Below are 15,992 nucleotides of genomic sequence, written 5' to 3' on the forward strand. Positions count from 1 at the left end.
TAGGAAGGTTAAAAAAATGAGTAAAGACTTATCTCTAAGCATTCACACAGTATTACATATTATTAATATTATTAACATTAATACATAATACTACTGAAGTGACATATACTCCTGTAGCAGTTTTTATGTAAATTCATTGGTAACAGTACTGTTCAGCTACCATGAAAATGTTGAGCTCAGAAAGCTGCTCCAAGGCTACCAAAGAAACCTGTAGCAGAAATAGAAATGGACCTTTCTCTCATAATGCTTTGCTCTGTGTTCTTATAAATTTAAACTATTATTATTTCCATCTCATGTATCAATGGCATGTGGGTGACAAAGTAAGTAATCTCCAATGCAGGAATTAACTTACATTCCTCTTCCTTTGGATCGAGTTGTGTAACACTGACAGATAAGCGATCTACACGTTCTTGTAAGGAGTTGACTCTAAATGAGAAACTGTGTGCTTCATTAAAAAGTTCACCAAATATATCTTCAGCATATTTACCTGAAATGGGAAAAAAAATAAAATCAAGTATATCACAAGACAGTCAAATAAGTTTGCTTTGAAAAAGATTTATAACTATTTTGTTTAAGAAAATAAACCTAAGATGCATGAGTATCACTTGTAACAACATGTACTTACTGAGCTGATTAAGAATGCTTCAGGAAAGTAAACAAAAGTTAAATATTGAATTTCTAATTTATTTATCAGAAATAAAATTATTTAATACATTACAGGACAGATATTCAGCTAGTATAAATTGATTTAAGTAGTCTGATACGCAAGGAACTAGACTGTTTAGTTTCTTGGGTATGTATAAAACCATCTTAAGTTGCTCCTGTACGAGCAATAACTAATCTTTCCAAGTGAAATTTATCTCAACATTTCTCACAATGAAGTACAGTTTTCAATCCTGCTGTTTAGACGACCTGTCAAAAACAGAAGATCTTTATATCTAAGTTAGTCAGAACCAGTCTATGAAAAAATACACGCTAAAATAATATTATTATACTATAATAAAATAATCCTTCTACTTTGGAGGATCAAAATTCTAGTAACTGACTAATTTATACTGAAATAAAATAAGAATGTCCTTTGCTCACTTCAATGGGGATCACACATTTAGGTCAAAAGTGCAGGAGATTCAGGTATCACACGAAAAGGATCAGTAACGAGTTTATCTTCTAAGGAAGGAGTACTCCATATAGCGCTTCTAATGCTTCCTGGACTCACCCTGTGTAGTCTGCCAACGCCACCAAAAAAACCCACCACATTGCCTAGCAAAATTTGTAGCCACATTTCTGAAATACCACGTGATAGCTTTTAAAACTTTCTACCATACTGTGCACATGTAATTTCTGTGCTGTTTGTGCACTTACATTCATTTTGGAAGTATAAATCTCACAAATTTCTAACTACCTGGTTTGTACACAAGTTCTTACAAGTACAAAAGGAAAGGATAGTTATAAAAACTTTGCCTTTGGTGCACAATAAATCAGGAAGTATACATAAAAATGAGGACACTTTTAAATAACGACATCAAAAGGACAGAAATTAAATCCCTACAGGTAGTGTGGAAACTACTTAAAGACACCATGCAGTTAGCACAAGGCCAGCACATACCATTTATTAAGACGTAGGTAATGGCAATAGAAAACCAGCATGACTATAAACAAGAGAATATAAAAGGGAATATCAGAAGAAATGTACATATGAAGAAAATAGGAAGGATCATGAATTCTAGGATATTAAATGTAAACCCCAAAAATTAGCCTGAGGAACAACTACCAAACTAATTATATTTCTTCAAAGACATGAGAAGCAAGAAACCCTGCCAGGGAGCCTGTAGAGCCAACTGGTAATGAAGGTATAGAGGAGGACTCAGAAGACAGGATCACTGCAGACAAGCTAAAATAACACTTTCCACTGTTGTTCAGTGAAAGGAACTGGAGACATCCTCATCCCACAACTCTTCTTTGTGGAAGGCTCAAAGAAAGTGAAGTAACTATACAAAAATTGCAAAACTAAATAAACAAAACGACCAGTAAAATATTAGTAACACTTTGTAAATCTCCTTCATACACAGTGAAAGGTGGCAAGCACAACAGTAAGGTTCAAAATTTTTTTCATGGAACATCTCGAGAGCTACAGGCCTGTAAGCCTGACATCCAGATAAATTAGTAAAAATCATCACGAAGAACTGTATTAGCAGACACCTAGATGACTTGCTAGAGAAGAGACAGCACAGCTTTCATAAAGTGAAATCTCTTGTGGTGGGTTGATGCTGGCTGGAAGCCAGGTGCCCACCAAGCCACTCTATCACTCCCTCTCCTCAGCTGGACAGTGGGAGAAAAAATACAATGAAAGGCTCGTGGGTTGAGATAAGGACAGGGAAATCACTCACCAGTTACCATCATGGGCAAAAACCAGACCCAACTTGGGGAAATTAATCTATTGCCAATCAAAAGTCAGAGTAGGGTAATTAGAAATAAAACCAAATCTTTAAAACACTTTCTCCCCACCCTTCCCCTTCTTCCTCGGCTCAACTTCACCCCCAATTTCTCAACCTCCTCCCCCTGAGCAGGGCAAAAGGTTGTGGAATGGGGGTTGTGGCCAGTTCACCACTGTTCGTCTCTGCCACCCCTTCCTCCTCGCGCTCTTCCCCTGCACCAGCGTGGGGTCCCTCCCATTGGAGACAGTCCTCCATGAAATTCTCCAATGCCAGTCCTTCCCACGGGCTGCAGCTCTTCACGAACTGCTCCAGTGTGGGTCCTTTCCATGGGGTGCAGTCCTTCAGGAACAGACTGCTCCAGCACGGGTCCCTCACAGTGTACACAAGTCCTGCCAGCAAACCTGCTCCAGAGTGGACTCCTCCCTCCACAGGGCCACAGGACCTGCCAGGAGCCTGCTTCAGCATGGGATTCCCACAGAGTCACAGCCTCCTTCGGGCACATCTACCTGCTCCCGTGTGGGATCCTCCATGGGCTGCAGGTGGATATCTGCTCCACCGTTAACCTCCATGGGCTGCAGGAGGACAACCTGCCTCACCATGGTCTTCACCACAAGCTGCAGGGGAATCTCTGCTCCAGTGCCTGGCACACGTCCTCTCCCTCGTCCTTCTGCAGAGTTGTTTCTCTCACATATTCGCACTCCTCTGGCTGCTGTTGTGCAGCAGTTTACCTTCCTCCCCTTCTTAAATATGCTATCTCAGAGGTGCTACCACTGTTGCTCGGCCTCGGCCAGCAGTGGGTCTGGCTTGGAGTCGGCTGGCATTGACTGTATTGGACCTGGGGGAATCTTCTAGCAGCTTCTCACAGAAACCACCCCTGTAGACCCCCTATTACCAAAACCTTGCCATGCAAACCCAATACATCCCTGAAGTGTTTATAAACACACGGATGATCTAGTTGGATTTCCAAGAGAGTTTTGAAAGGCCCTAATCTAAGCTTTTGATGAATACATAACAGCTAGGTCTTAAAAAAAGATATGGCACAGATAAATAATTCCTCAAAAGGTACAAAACAGATGATAGCACTAAGTAACTGGTCTTCACAGTTAAGAAAGGTGAGTTTTCACAGTTTTCTGTGCTGGGACCTATGCTATTCCAAGATATCCATAAATGACCTGAAAAAAAAAGAGATTTAAGTTTGCCAACAATACTAAGTCATGGAAAAGAAACACACTGAGCATTAACAAATACACAGAAGCCCCAGCTGGCTGAAAAGGCTTCCACGCTGGAAAGAGTTGGAGCCTGGGAGATCAGCAGGAGTATCACACGTGTCTGTCTCACTCTTATTCTTGGAGCATCTGCTATTGGCCACAGTCAGAAGCGGATCAAAGGTGCAGCCATTCTTAGAACCTTTGTCTTTAAGTACCAGGCCACAGGAAAATAGAGATGGGAAGTTAGTAAAGTCTAGTTAGCTGGCAGCTCAACTAGCATAAGACTTTCTAACATATGTCTTGAAACTCTGAAAGGTTTATATCTTTAACTTGTATCTGAAGCAAGAGAAATTACTTACAAATGTGACCCACTAAGAGCAAGATTACTAAACTATTAATATACATTAACTACCTTTTTAATGTATTTCAGATAATACAATAAAATATATATTCAGATATATTATTCAATTTAATTAGACAACTCACGTAATATTCAGACATGCAATTTAAAATTAGTGTAAAATGTCTTATATAGAATAAAAAATAAATTGCAGGGCTTTAAAATCCAACAACTTCCCTTCTACAGGTGTATGTTAGGCTACAGTTTGTTTTATCTACATCATTTCATCAGGCTTACGATTCAGCTACCCCATTAACGAGCTCCAATTGCAAATAATCTGTCTCAAAAATCTTTTAATTATGTTGCATACAGCCAAAACCATACTGCATAGAATAATTTGCCTATGCTTATGAACACTAATCCTCAAATGGGAAATACATTAAAAACAACCTGTGGCGTTTGAAGTGGTATGCCAACCACTACATCTCTACCTACAGCCATGTTGGCAGTCTCTTTATTTAGCTTGAAGTATATTTAACTAAATACTTTTTCAAGCAAAGCAAAATGTTTGATTTTAGTGAAATGTACAACTTCCCTTCAAAAGAATACTATATGTGAAGGTAGGTATGTATACAACATTTATAACCCAATATTTATGTTGCTGTCTCTGCATGTATTCCATATGAATATATCTTCAATTTTGAATGGATTACAATAAATACAAGTGGTAACACTGAACAAAGTGTCATAACTCAAATAAATAACAAAAATCTTATGAGAAAAAGTTACATTACTGATTTCATTACACTTAATTTATAAGTAATATGTTAGGAGAGTAAGGAATCAAAATTAATTCCATTATATAGAATAATATCCCAGAGTATTATTAACACTTCAGAAAATTTACATCATTATGGGACTGCTTGATGACAAACTCTACCCTTGTTTCATGAGTACAATGAAGGGAATGACAGATGACTATGACAAAATAATAACGCCTTAGGATCTTGGTCACAGCTGGATACATAATACCAGATTAGAAAGATCAGTGATCTTGTTTGCCTATTAAATTAAATGACAATATAGACTTCTGCAAATAAATTATTTCAACATCTGTGAAAAGCTTATTTTACCCTATTTGCAAAACTTGCTTAATTGACCAGAAATACAACAAAATGTGTCATTTTCAAAAGGCAATCTCCAGCATTACTAGCTGCTCTTCTCAGTCCATCATACCTGCATTTATTTTATTAACAAAGTACAAGTTTTCTTCATTTAAATAAGAGCATAATTATTATTTATTTTTAGTTAAGGAATGTATTATTCACCTTATTATTCTTTTCACAACTTTTTCCTCTTATCTCAAAGGTGTCTATTCACAGTTAACCCATCAGTAAGAAACAGATACAGGAATGCAGCTCCCTCTGGTGTCACCCAATGTCCTTTTTTATGACAGCCAAATAAAATGTCTTGGAAGCAATGTGTTGTCCTTCCTCCCAAAACAACGTGTGTTTTGATAGCCTTCTGTGAACAATTATTTTCCTAACATTTAAAACAGACCTATGAGCTGAAAATAGAATATCAGCTAATAGTTACTATCTAAAAACAGAATAACTCACTGCCTTCCTAATCTTTTTTTAATTAAAGCCACCAAAACACGTATCATCCACTCCTGTTCATTACCATGGCAGTAAGTGTACAATGGCTTACAAAATCTGAAAAAAACCCACTAATCAGTTTAACAGTTCTCCTTTTTCACCATTTGTTTCTCTTAATTTGTTTTATCTTCTAATCTTCCCTCGTAATTTCTTAAACATTTGCCCAGCATTGGCTTCTGTGCATAAATGAATAATTTCTAACTATTCAATACACTAATATGAAAGGATACTAAGGGAAAAGAAATATTATTTTTGTCTTGTTCTGGGGGACTGGGTATGTATCAGATGAACTGAAGCCAACTACAATCACCACATAAGGTTCTGAATCTTATTTCAGGCTGATTAAACAAAGCATGGCAAAGAGATGTCTTATAAATCTTATATATTGTGTTGTACAAATTCCTAAAACCACGCTAACATGCTGCAGGATCAGGATAGAAATCAGCAGTTCCCTCAAAACTCCAGTCCTCAAATTCACCTGAACTACAGCATTCTCTACGCTGTATCTGTCAGCAAATCTTAAGGAAAGGGCATTTAAATTAATCATTTTACAATACTACATCAGTTACCATCAGATTTAATTGTGGGCTCTCAGACAAGGAGTGGGACATACATCCTAAAGCAGGTCTGGTGGAAGAAGCCACTTCTTTACTACATTTTTGCACTTTTAAAGAAAAAGAGTTCCAAACCCTTCAACTGCATCTAAATCTGAAACAGCACCCCACAGACAGCTTATGGCATCAGCAGCCTCTAGGAACTATGGTCAAAATTTTAAGTAGCTATCTGGATAAATAAAATGAGCACTTAAAGTGATTAATGCCATAAAACAACAACATTTTTGGAAATTCAAGAGGATGACTGTTAAATCTCAGGCCAATACAAGATGCATCAAGCAGGACAATCGAATTGAGGCAATTGTTCAGTGTTGCCAAAAGTCTTAATTAATTTAGCTTTAACTAATCTGTCAAACTTCTGGAGCTTAGCAGGAAAGGGGGAGGAGAGGGGACAGAGTTAACATGTACACATCCCACATACTTATTAGTGGAATTAAATTATAAAAAATATTTAATATATTGAATATGTCATGACATTACTAAGTGCGATGTATAATGAGGTGTTGTATCACTAAATTTAATATTATTAAATGTTATTCTAATATTAAAATAGTAAATATGTTGATACATTGAAATATACAAACCTCATAACATTATTAGAGTTTAAAAATATAGATTTGGCAATTTGATTTTTTAAAAAGATGTAGAAATTGATAAAATATCAGAAAGAATAAGCTAAGAATTCAGTCTGTTACCCACCTATAAGCTATCATTCCTTGATTTCTATTATTTCAATCCCATTCACACACTAAACAATGTTTTTGCCCTGCACATTTTCTAAAAAATAAAAGCATAGAACAAAAGCAGCTGTAAAACCTGCCTCGTGTCGTACGGCATGATCCCTTCCCAATATATTTACACTATGCAAAATCACATTATTCACTACTGAATAGCTCCTTCCTACACAATATAGCATATATATTAGAAAATATTCTTTCAGGATAATTAGTTACCACATAAGCCGCTAACAATATAACACCAGGGTCCCTTTATAAAGCAAAACAAGAAAGTTATTGTAAGTCTATTAATACATTTTTCTTCCTCCGTTAATTCTGACACATAATTTAACATATCCATTGCCTGTTGATTGAATTTCAGATCTTCACTACATTAATTTTACTTAATTGAATGTTTTAGCAAAAATCAAGGTGTATCTGAGTTTTTCTTGAAAACTTAGGCTTGTTTCTTATCAGGATCATTTCAATCTCACAAGTCAGTGGCTGAGAAATGGACTCTCTCACAACTCAGTGGCAGGAGACTGAACTGTCTCCCCAGGCCTGGAGATAAGAATGTTGGTAGATCCTTCAGAACTTTAATGGCTATTGAGAATAGCCTTGAGAACTTTGAGCTAGCTCTGAAAAATGATGTACTAAATATAGTTCAGTGATGTTAATTAAGAACCTATGATTATGAAGGTATAAGGGCAGTCCACATTACTGGATTTAAGGATTGTAACAGGAATATCAGAGTACTGAAGAGACAGCTTGGTTCCTTTAGCCAACAAAATTGAACCAGGCATTTATCAGCCCACCTGATAAAAAGTATCAAATAAACTCTGTTAAAGGCTATCTCTAAAGCAGGTCTGATGCTTCTTGTTGACATCCAAGAAGAAAAACTCAGCCTTAAATCTTCCGTCACAGAGGTCTGAGATATCATTTCTTACCTCCTACTGAGGACACCACCAAGTACACTGGCTGAAGTTATCCATTAGGTATTCAGAAATCTGTAAAAGAGACTGCTGAGAGCTGAACCTGATGTTGAAGGCACCAGTCCTAAAGATCATTTCACATTGAAGTCTTGCTCTTCCTTTTTTTTTAATATAACCTGAAATCACAGCACTACGTAGGCAAGGAATTAATGACAGGTGGGACTTTTTTCTGCTAACACATAGCCGTTTTCAATGAGAAATTACTGACCATTTGCTCATGCCCTCATTATCATTCGAGGTGGACACGAAACAGCATCACATTGCCAATACTGCCACTGCTGGGGAGACAATATCAAGAAATTAGACAAAAGCTTTTGAGAGGATAGGGGTCTCTGAAAAACTGAGTAAGCCCTTAGTTTTCAAGTCCATCAGTTCCCTTGCTACATGTGCATAAGAACACTTTCTCTAGTGCTCCCTGGCAATCATAGTAATAACGAAGAAAGAGAGATGACTAATGAAGAAAATTCATAGAGAATACTGAATATGCTTTTGAGGATAGTGAAAAGGAGGACTCCCAGGGCAGGACCTGCCACAGGGATTCTGCTGGTTCTGGAATACTGACTGAAGCTCTAGCTGCAGTTCCTCAGAGACCAGAGATCATGCAACATGCGGGGGCCTTGCCATATGCTGAAGATGTTGTAGAGACAGGATGAAGAGAAAACGCTGGTCTTTGAGCTGAAGAGGGCTGGTTCTAAAGATTAGTTGCAGTCCAGACACCTTGCTGGTAAATATTTCTGAAGAAAAATTTCCCACTTATTGAATGTTAACACCTTAAGCCATGGCAAACTGAAGGTTTTCCTGAGGTGAGAAAATCTCTCTCACAAAATGAGCACTGTTTAAAACCCTATAGGGGATCACGTGGTAAGCAAAACATAAGAAGAAAAGTTAAAAGCATCTGAGAAGGGGAAAAAAAGAGGAAGAAACAATCTGCTCGAAAACCAGGGTTTCACTCCTGAAAACTAACAAACAAAGGTTGAGGAAAAGAAATAACTAACTAGGACAATGTGGTAAAATAGGAAATAGTACAAAGAAAAGACAGAAAGAGGGGAAAGGCTACTGAAGGTTCAATGTTAATTGAAAACTGCTTTCACTAGCACAAAAGGCACTCCAGCTTAGCGAACAGTTATGCAGCATTTTCTTTATACAGAGGTAGAGAGAAAAAGGGAAATAACAACTTGCTATGATTGAAAAAAAGTTCTGATCTGAATGCCTGCAATATAAATATTCATTAAACGAACATACTCAAAAGGAGAAACATTCTCCTCCCCAGATGGAGGTGTCAGAGACCAGGGCCAAGAACAAACCCTATCAGTTAGGTTTCTTATGTGGTACTGAGATTCTGTGTACTGGGAACATCTGCATAAAAGGAAAAACAAGATTGGCCAATAGCTGTGAACAGAATGAGGAGGTTACATGCACACAAGAGAACTATTATCTGTCTTCTAACAATGGCACAGCTGCACAGTGCTATCAGTTATGTTTCACGTATGCTGGAATGCTATAGCCTGACATTCACCAACATACACCAACTCGGGCAGTACTGCAGTACTAATGTATCTGCAATATTGGTAAAAAAAAAAAAAAAAAAAAAAAAAGCTAAGCGCTTCTCCAAAGCAGTTACAGTCAGAAAGCAAGAAATACAGGGAAGAATGGCTAGGAAACTAAAGCAAGTGTTGCTGTTGTCCAGAGAGTTTCTGTTGCCACAGTGCTAAGAAAAGCTGTCAGAAGACAGATCCTTTTATGAAGTTAGAGAAGACTGGGAATATACAGGGGAAAAAAAAGAAATTTACTTACTGGAAATTTCCTATGTCATATCAAGACAGACTGATGTGTTTTCATGCTCCGGGGAGAAAGGCAAGGACTATCACTCAAAGCAGAAATAAATATTTCGTCCTTTCATCTCTACTTCTTTTAAAGGTCAAAAAATTTCTCAAACTGAACAATTAAAAGCAACATATCAAATAAACTATGAAAGGATTGAGAATTTGTATGGAGACATGTAACAGCTACTGCTGACATACTGATGTAAAGCTCTTTTCATTTTATATTAAAACACAGGAAAACAGAATTCCTGTCATTTAATAGACAGTTTCTGCAGGCATGTCCTACTTGCACATAGTGTCCAAGATTATAGAAACACAGTGCAGTTCACGTTGAAAAGACCTCCAGAAGTCATCTAGTCCAACACCCTGCTCAAAGCAGATCCGATTAGATCCACTTGCTTGACTAACCCAGTCGAGTTATTAGTATCTCCAAGAATGAAGATCTAATGACATACATGAAAAATCCTACAATTAGCTTTTCTAAAAACATTTCTACGTGATGTTTTTCAGTATCATTTAAAGTACTGGAGGCTCTAATTCCATCACAGCGCTCTTTGTCCATATCATATCAGAAGAAAGGTTAAGAATGGTTGTCTTGAGAGTCATAATGTCAGGAGATTAATCCTCTGTTTGAGGGCCAGTAACTGAAAAATCTCAGAGGCAGAAATGACTAAATGCTAATCAGGTCAAAGGCCATCAATTTAAATTTGCATAACTCTACTGGCAAAAGCAGCCTTAGTTTAAAGGAAATGAAACCCTACCAGAACAGTCAGTTTCTGCTCTGAGAGTGAACCCCCATTTCATCTACAGCTTAAAGGCTGATTCTCGAGCATACACTTTATCCACAGAAAACAAAAAGGGAAGGACTGCAGAGAAGCTGGTTGCCAGGGGACTGCTGCGAAAGCATGCCCGCTGGCTGTGACTCACAGACAACTACTAAAATTTATCTGCATGTCAGCAGGCCTCGCTGTACAGTGACAGTGACACACCACGTGAAGACTGGTTATTTGGGTTTAAGCACGTGAGGGACAAAATTCCTATGCCAGAACTCCCAAATCTTTTCGAATTTGTATTGCTACTAGCACAAACAGGCAGAAAAGCTACAAAAAATATATTGTGGAACAAAATACCTTCACAGGTACTTATACCTTTGTAACACAATCTCCATTTTCATAGAGGAATCCTTAACATGGCTGAGAAATAAGGATTATTTTGCAAAACATATTCTATTTAATTGTAGGAAAAAATGTATCTTTTGTTGGAAACATACACAGTATAAATCAAAAACTTCCTTCAGTTGGTATAAACACTGCCCGTAGAAAACCTACAAATACCATGATGCTATTTGGAAGGAAAAGCAAAAGACAGAAGTAGCAAGTCCTGCTCATGAGTGTTTAACTTATAAAAAATTCTGAATGACCTATTCTGGGCTTGCTGTCACAGAGTAAATGAATGCATTTTCCCTCCTCTTTTACCTTCCTTGTCATTTCCAACATTGCATGCCTTTTTGACCACAAGTGAGTCATAAATTCATGACAGAAACTCCTGTCAACTGAAACCAGCTAATTTAGGGCTCATCCCTATGTATGCACACCTCAAGTAGAACCACATTCCTTTTACAGAAAAGTTTACATAATTACTGTTACATTCCGTTGAAAGTATCTCTCTAACTGTGCTATACATTAGGCAAGCCATGTAACAAGTGTGGGAACATTCAATAGATGTTCTTCAGTGCTTCTTTTCTCCCTTGAGTTCTTTCTGTTCTGGTATTGCTTTGTCCTGACCTCCTCCTGAGCTGTTGTACACACAGTGTCAGGCATAAGCTCTGTATATCAAGAAAACATAGCAAAGGCAGCCGAATCTCAATAGGTAAGTACTGAGACCATGATGTTGAGTTAAAAGTTGGTGTTCTTTAAAATTGAAAAACAAAGCGATTATGGGTTTCTTTAAGGTCAAATGAAAACTTCCAAATGAAAATATCAAATGTAAATTTAGTATGCCACCTACGAAAGGAAATTCCCCTAGATGGAGTATGTAATCATGTAAGAATTTTTAAAATAAGCAAGCTAAAATAAATGAATACAATACTAATAAGAGTGACTTGGAAGGGGAGGCTAGTACACAAGCAGCTAAGTCTGAGAAGGACTTTTGGCAGAATGAAGCCAGACCACAGATGGTGATCATATACTGCATCCTAATCTGATAACACACTTGATTCACTGAAAAGAATTTAAATAGTTAAGTTTTCCTTGTAGCAACTATACTAATAATGTTCATATTTATATGCTGTAAGCCTTTCTGTCTCGATTGCATAATACAGTGTCCTCAATTAGTCTTCAATCTAATGGCACCCTAACAGTTTTGAAAGGCTGCCAAACCAGAGTCACCATACAGTATACCGTCAAACCAATAACTAATTCAACCTAATTAACAAATTAGGCTACATCACCTATGACCCAAAGATACTGATGGAGCTGAAATGCTTTTTCACATTGTAGATGTATACACGTGCACATTTTAATATTTAATGTGTTGGTAGTCTTACTACAGTCCTAGTGGTTAAAAAGCACCTGTAGAATTGGAAATTCAAAACGCTATCATGCTGGTTTATCTGACAACTTTTTAAAGTTGCTGAAACTTAACGAAAAAGCAATCCAGAAACTGGCCTTTTCAGAAAATCTCCTTCAGAGGTCAAGAGCTTGAGAAGTATTCACTCCTCTCAAATGCACCAAGAAAAAAAATTCTTGACAGAAGGGAGAAGAAAGAGGAAAAACCTTAAGCTGTTTGAAATACTACATAATAATTACACTTCCAGGTTTATTCTCTTAAAAGGCAACTACTTTTTTTGCTGAATGACCACAACACGATCAAGGGTTTAAAAGAATTAAGCAACCAGTGATATATTCCTCATTATGTCCTCATTATTCCCTACTCAAGAATTGCTCTAAGGTTAGCAATTACTGACTTTATCAACTACCAGATATTTTTTTTCTGTCATGTTCCACTGGTAACAGAAATATATGGCTCAACAGTTTTAAGACGTGCTGCCGGAAAGATTCCTAGTTTTCTTTCACTTCTTTCAGAAGTCCATGCTAGTCACTAGCCATAAAAGCAGTACATTCAAGGCTCAGCCACAATTTTCTACTGAGAATTTGAAATGGTGTTCCTATTTCAACCACAAAAACTGTGACTGTAAAATATATTAGTTCTAAATACAGCTATTAGGACAAGGTACTTACTTAGGCTACTCAGTTGTCTGATTATATTTGCCAAGGAGATATTAGTGACACATTCCAATTCATTCTTGATACCTCGAGGCAGAGCTGTGTGGCACAGGTGCCTGGGGTCTATGTTCCTTTTTACCAGCGGCATTCTGAAATTTATCAGAGGACCAGCAAACCTGCAAAGAAAGGAGACAAAATACTGTCATAAGTTTGATCATATTTTAAATTCAGATTATGTCTAAAGTTAAATTGACTAATCCTAACAAGGTAAAAATACCTCCATAGTACTGACGGAATTCATTGCTCTGAGTACATAAATCTTTTCTTCTTTGCCCAACGAAAGACTATTTCATTCTCTCTTTTTAAACCTTTACCTGACTCAGATGCCAGTGAAGTGACAAATAATTTTTTACAGTTCATGCTTTTTTCTTTTTCCCCCTGAAAAAAAAGACAGGAAAATCTTTGCGGTACAAAAACACTGAAGAATGATTTCCTTCTTGATGGACTATTTCCTTATTCAGGCCAGGCAAAGTCCAACAACAAATGCCCTTTATTATGAGGTCAAAGTCAAACTAATTGCCTATTCCACCTGAAAGGCAGATATGATCCATTCATTATGCAACATCATGTAACTAGCAGGAGTCACCCTTCTAGTCCAAACATCACGTATAAATCATACCTAGTCAAGGTAAGAAAAGAGAAGATGTTTCCCTTCCACCTGCACTGCTACTGGCAATAAATTCAGCTAAGAACGCATCTTCCAAATACAAGTGTCCTCGGTAAACTTGCAGGGCAAAGTCCTCCATGACCCAGAAATCCTACCCCTCCACACCTTTCCAAATCTACATATGTTAAATTAATCAAGAGTCTTTACTAGTTCTGCAGACAGTGTAAGAATCATCTCAGGCTGTGAATCCCAGGCTTGTAATTTTCTGCACCCACGGCACTGATTGGAAGGAGTTTCCCAGGGGACAAGTGATGCCTCTCATCTTATTAGTGCTGTTTATTAAGGTCTGTCTACTAAAACTTTTCTTCATGAAAAATGGATTCCCTAAAATTCTGCACTTTTTCCATCATCTGTCATGTAAAACTCCAAATGACCAATGTGAAACTCCCATTTGATAGGCAGAGAATACACTTGGTATTGCAATAACCTAGTCCCCCATCCCATTGCAGAAGAGACTACCCTTTCTCCAAGCAAGGCAGACAAGTTTTCCACAACTTAACCTGCAGTCAGGTCCCTCAACCGGACAGCCGGCCACAGCGCCATCTGTCCTCTGCTTAGAAGCTTTATCCCAAAGTGTTCCCAAGATGCAGTTAGGGTTTCATGTTGTTCCACGAATCTTCCCTACAGTATATATTTACCCACTGTTATCTTTACTTGATTGAAATGGAGAGGTTTTTTGGATAAGAATAAATAAGACCATGGTGCTAGAGCTGAAATTTTGCTGACCTAGAATGGCATGAGGGGAATCAAAAGAGTCAAAGAGCCTGTAATATAGTATCTTCCTCTCGCAGACTGCTTAGATTTCTCCTTGCCACTTTTTCTGGGAGTATATTCTTTCACTGAAGCCAGGGCTCGTGGCTGAGGGACCCAGGCAGGATCCTTAAGTCTACCTGAGAAACATCTCTGTGTTTCCAGGATCTGATTAGACTTTACTCATTGCATTTTAATACCATGTCTACCGCCCTTATTTTCTTGAGAGAATAATCAGAAATACTTTATGGTTTTGAGGGATAAAAACCAATGAAAATAATTTTTCTAGTCACTGGCTTAAGGGAAAGGTTATACGGTTCTTAAAATTTTGTGATTTAGTTTCTCAATATCAACAGTAAAAATTATGGAAACATGCATGGGGCAGGGCTAAATTATAAGAACAGATTTTTGTTTTTATTTTCTAGGAATATCCCAAATCCTTCTAGTCCCTAAATACCTATCTAAAAAGCTTGCTGCTACATACAAGCTAAATTAAATAAAAAGCGCAAATCTGAATGCTGTCTCAGAAGCAATGAGAAAGTGTTTATAGTTAAAGTGAGACTTGCTGGTACAAGACACAGGTGTAGCATGAAGCAGAGGAGATCAATTGGGCCCCACCAGCAGAGCTTCTGCTGTCTGGGGAGCATGCAACCCCTCTACCCCCAGTGACAAGACCCTTAACTACAGGTTCATTATCGAGGTTCCCCAACAGAAAATAAAGGAACCATTCTGTCACTGTAAAAGAAACACAACAAATGATATGTGAGCAATGTTCTACAGAAGCAATTAAATATTAATCCCAGAGTTAAGCCCTTTCTTGATTACTGCTTTAATGATACTGTTGTATAAACAGCACAGTAGGCAAGTCTTTTTTAAAGAGGTCCAAACAAGTACGTAAAGAAATGTTTTAACAGAAAAAGTAAAAATCTACATATAAAATAAAATAAAATTAAATAGTCGTTATTTCTTTCTATCTATCTCATATGGATCTGGGTTATAAAGGTTAAAAAAATCTGTAAATAACAGGCATAAAAGCAGTTGACGGCTAGTGCACTTGTTCTTTATCTTATATGACACCAAACTAGGTGGGAGTGTTGATCTGCCTGAGGGTCAGAAGGCTCTACAGAGGGACCTGGACAGGTTGGATTGATGGGCCAAGGCCAACAAGATGAGGTTTAATAAGGCCAAGTGCCGGGTCCTGCATTTCGGTCACAACAACCCCAGGCAACGCTACAGGCTTGGGGAAGAGTGGCTGGAAAGCTGCCCAGCAGAAAAGGACCTGGGGGTGTTGGTGGACAGCCGGCTTCACATGAGCCAGCAGTGTGCCCAGGTGGCCAAGAAGGCCAATGGCATCCTGGCCTGTATCAGGAACAGCGTGGCCAGCAGGACCAGGGAAGTGATGGTGCCTCTGTACTCGGCCCTGGTGAGGCCTCACCTCGAGTACTGTGTTCATTTCTGGGCCCCTCACTACAGGAAGGACATTGAAGTGCTGGAACGTGTCCAGA

At 37.9% G+C, this 15,992-nt stretch overlaps 1 protein-coding gene across 1 annotated transcript in view; it reads right to left on the minus strand.

Annotated features, from left to right (window-relative positions):
- WASF1 (WASP family member 1) overlaps positions 1–13,182 on the minus strand; it is a 29,948-nt gene extending 16,766 nt beyond the window's left edge. Inside the window, exons 1-2 of the mRNA XM_074150581.1 lie at positions 13,026–13,182; positions 353–487 (exon numbers count right to left, since the gene is read on the minus strand). Coding sequence (XP_074006682.1) covers positions 353–487; positions 13,026–13,158 — 268 coding nt within the window. The 5' untranslated portion in view covers positions 13,159–13,182. The remainder of the gene's footprint in view (positions 1–352; positions 488–13,025) is intronic.
- Between the last annotated feature and the right edge of the window lie 2,810 nt (positions 13,183–15,992).

This window comes from Numenius arquata, chromosome 7 (genome assembly GCF_964106895.1).
Source record: "Numenius arquata chromosome 7, bNumArq3.hap1.1, whole genome shotgun sequence".
NCBI classification, from domain to species: domain Eukaryota; kingdom Metazoa; phylum Chordata; class Aves; order Charadriiformes; family Scolopacidae; genus Numenius; species Numenius arquata.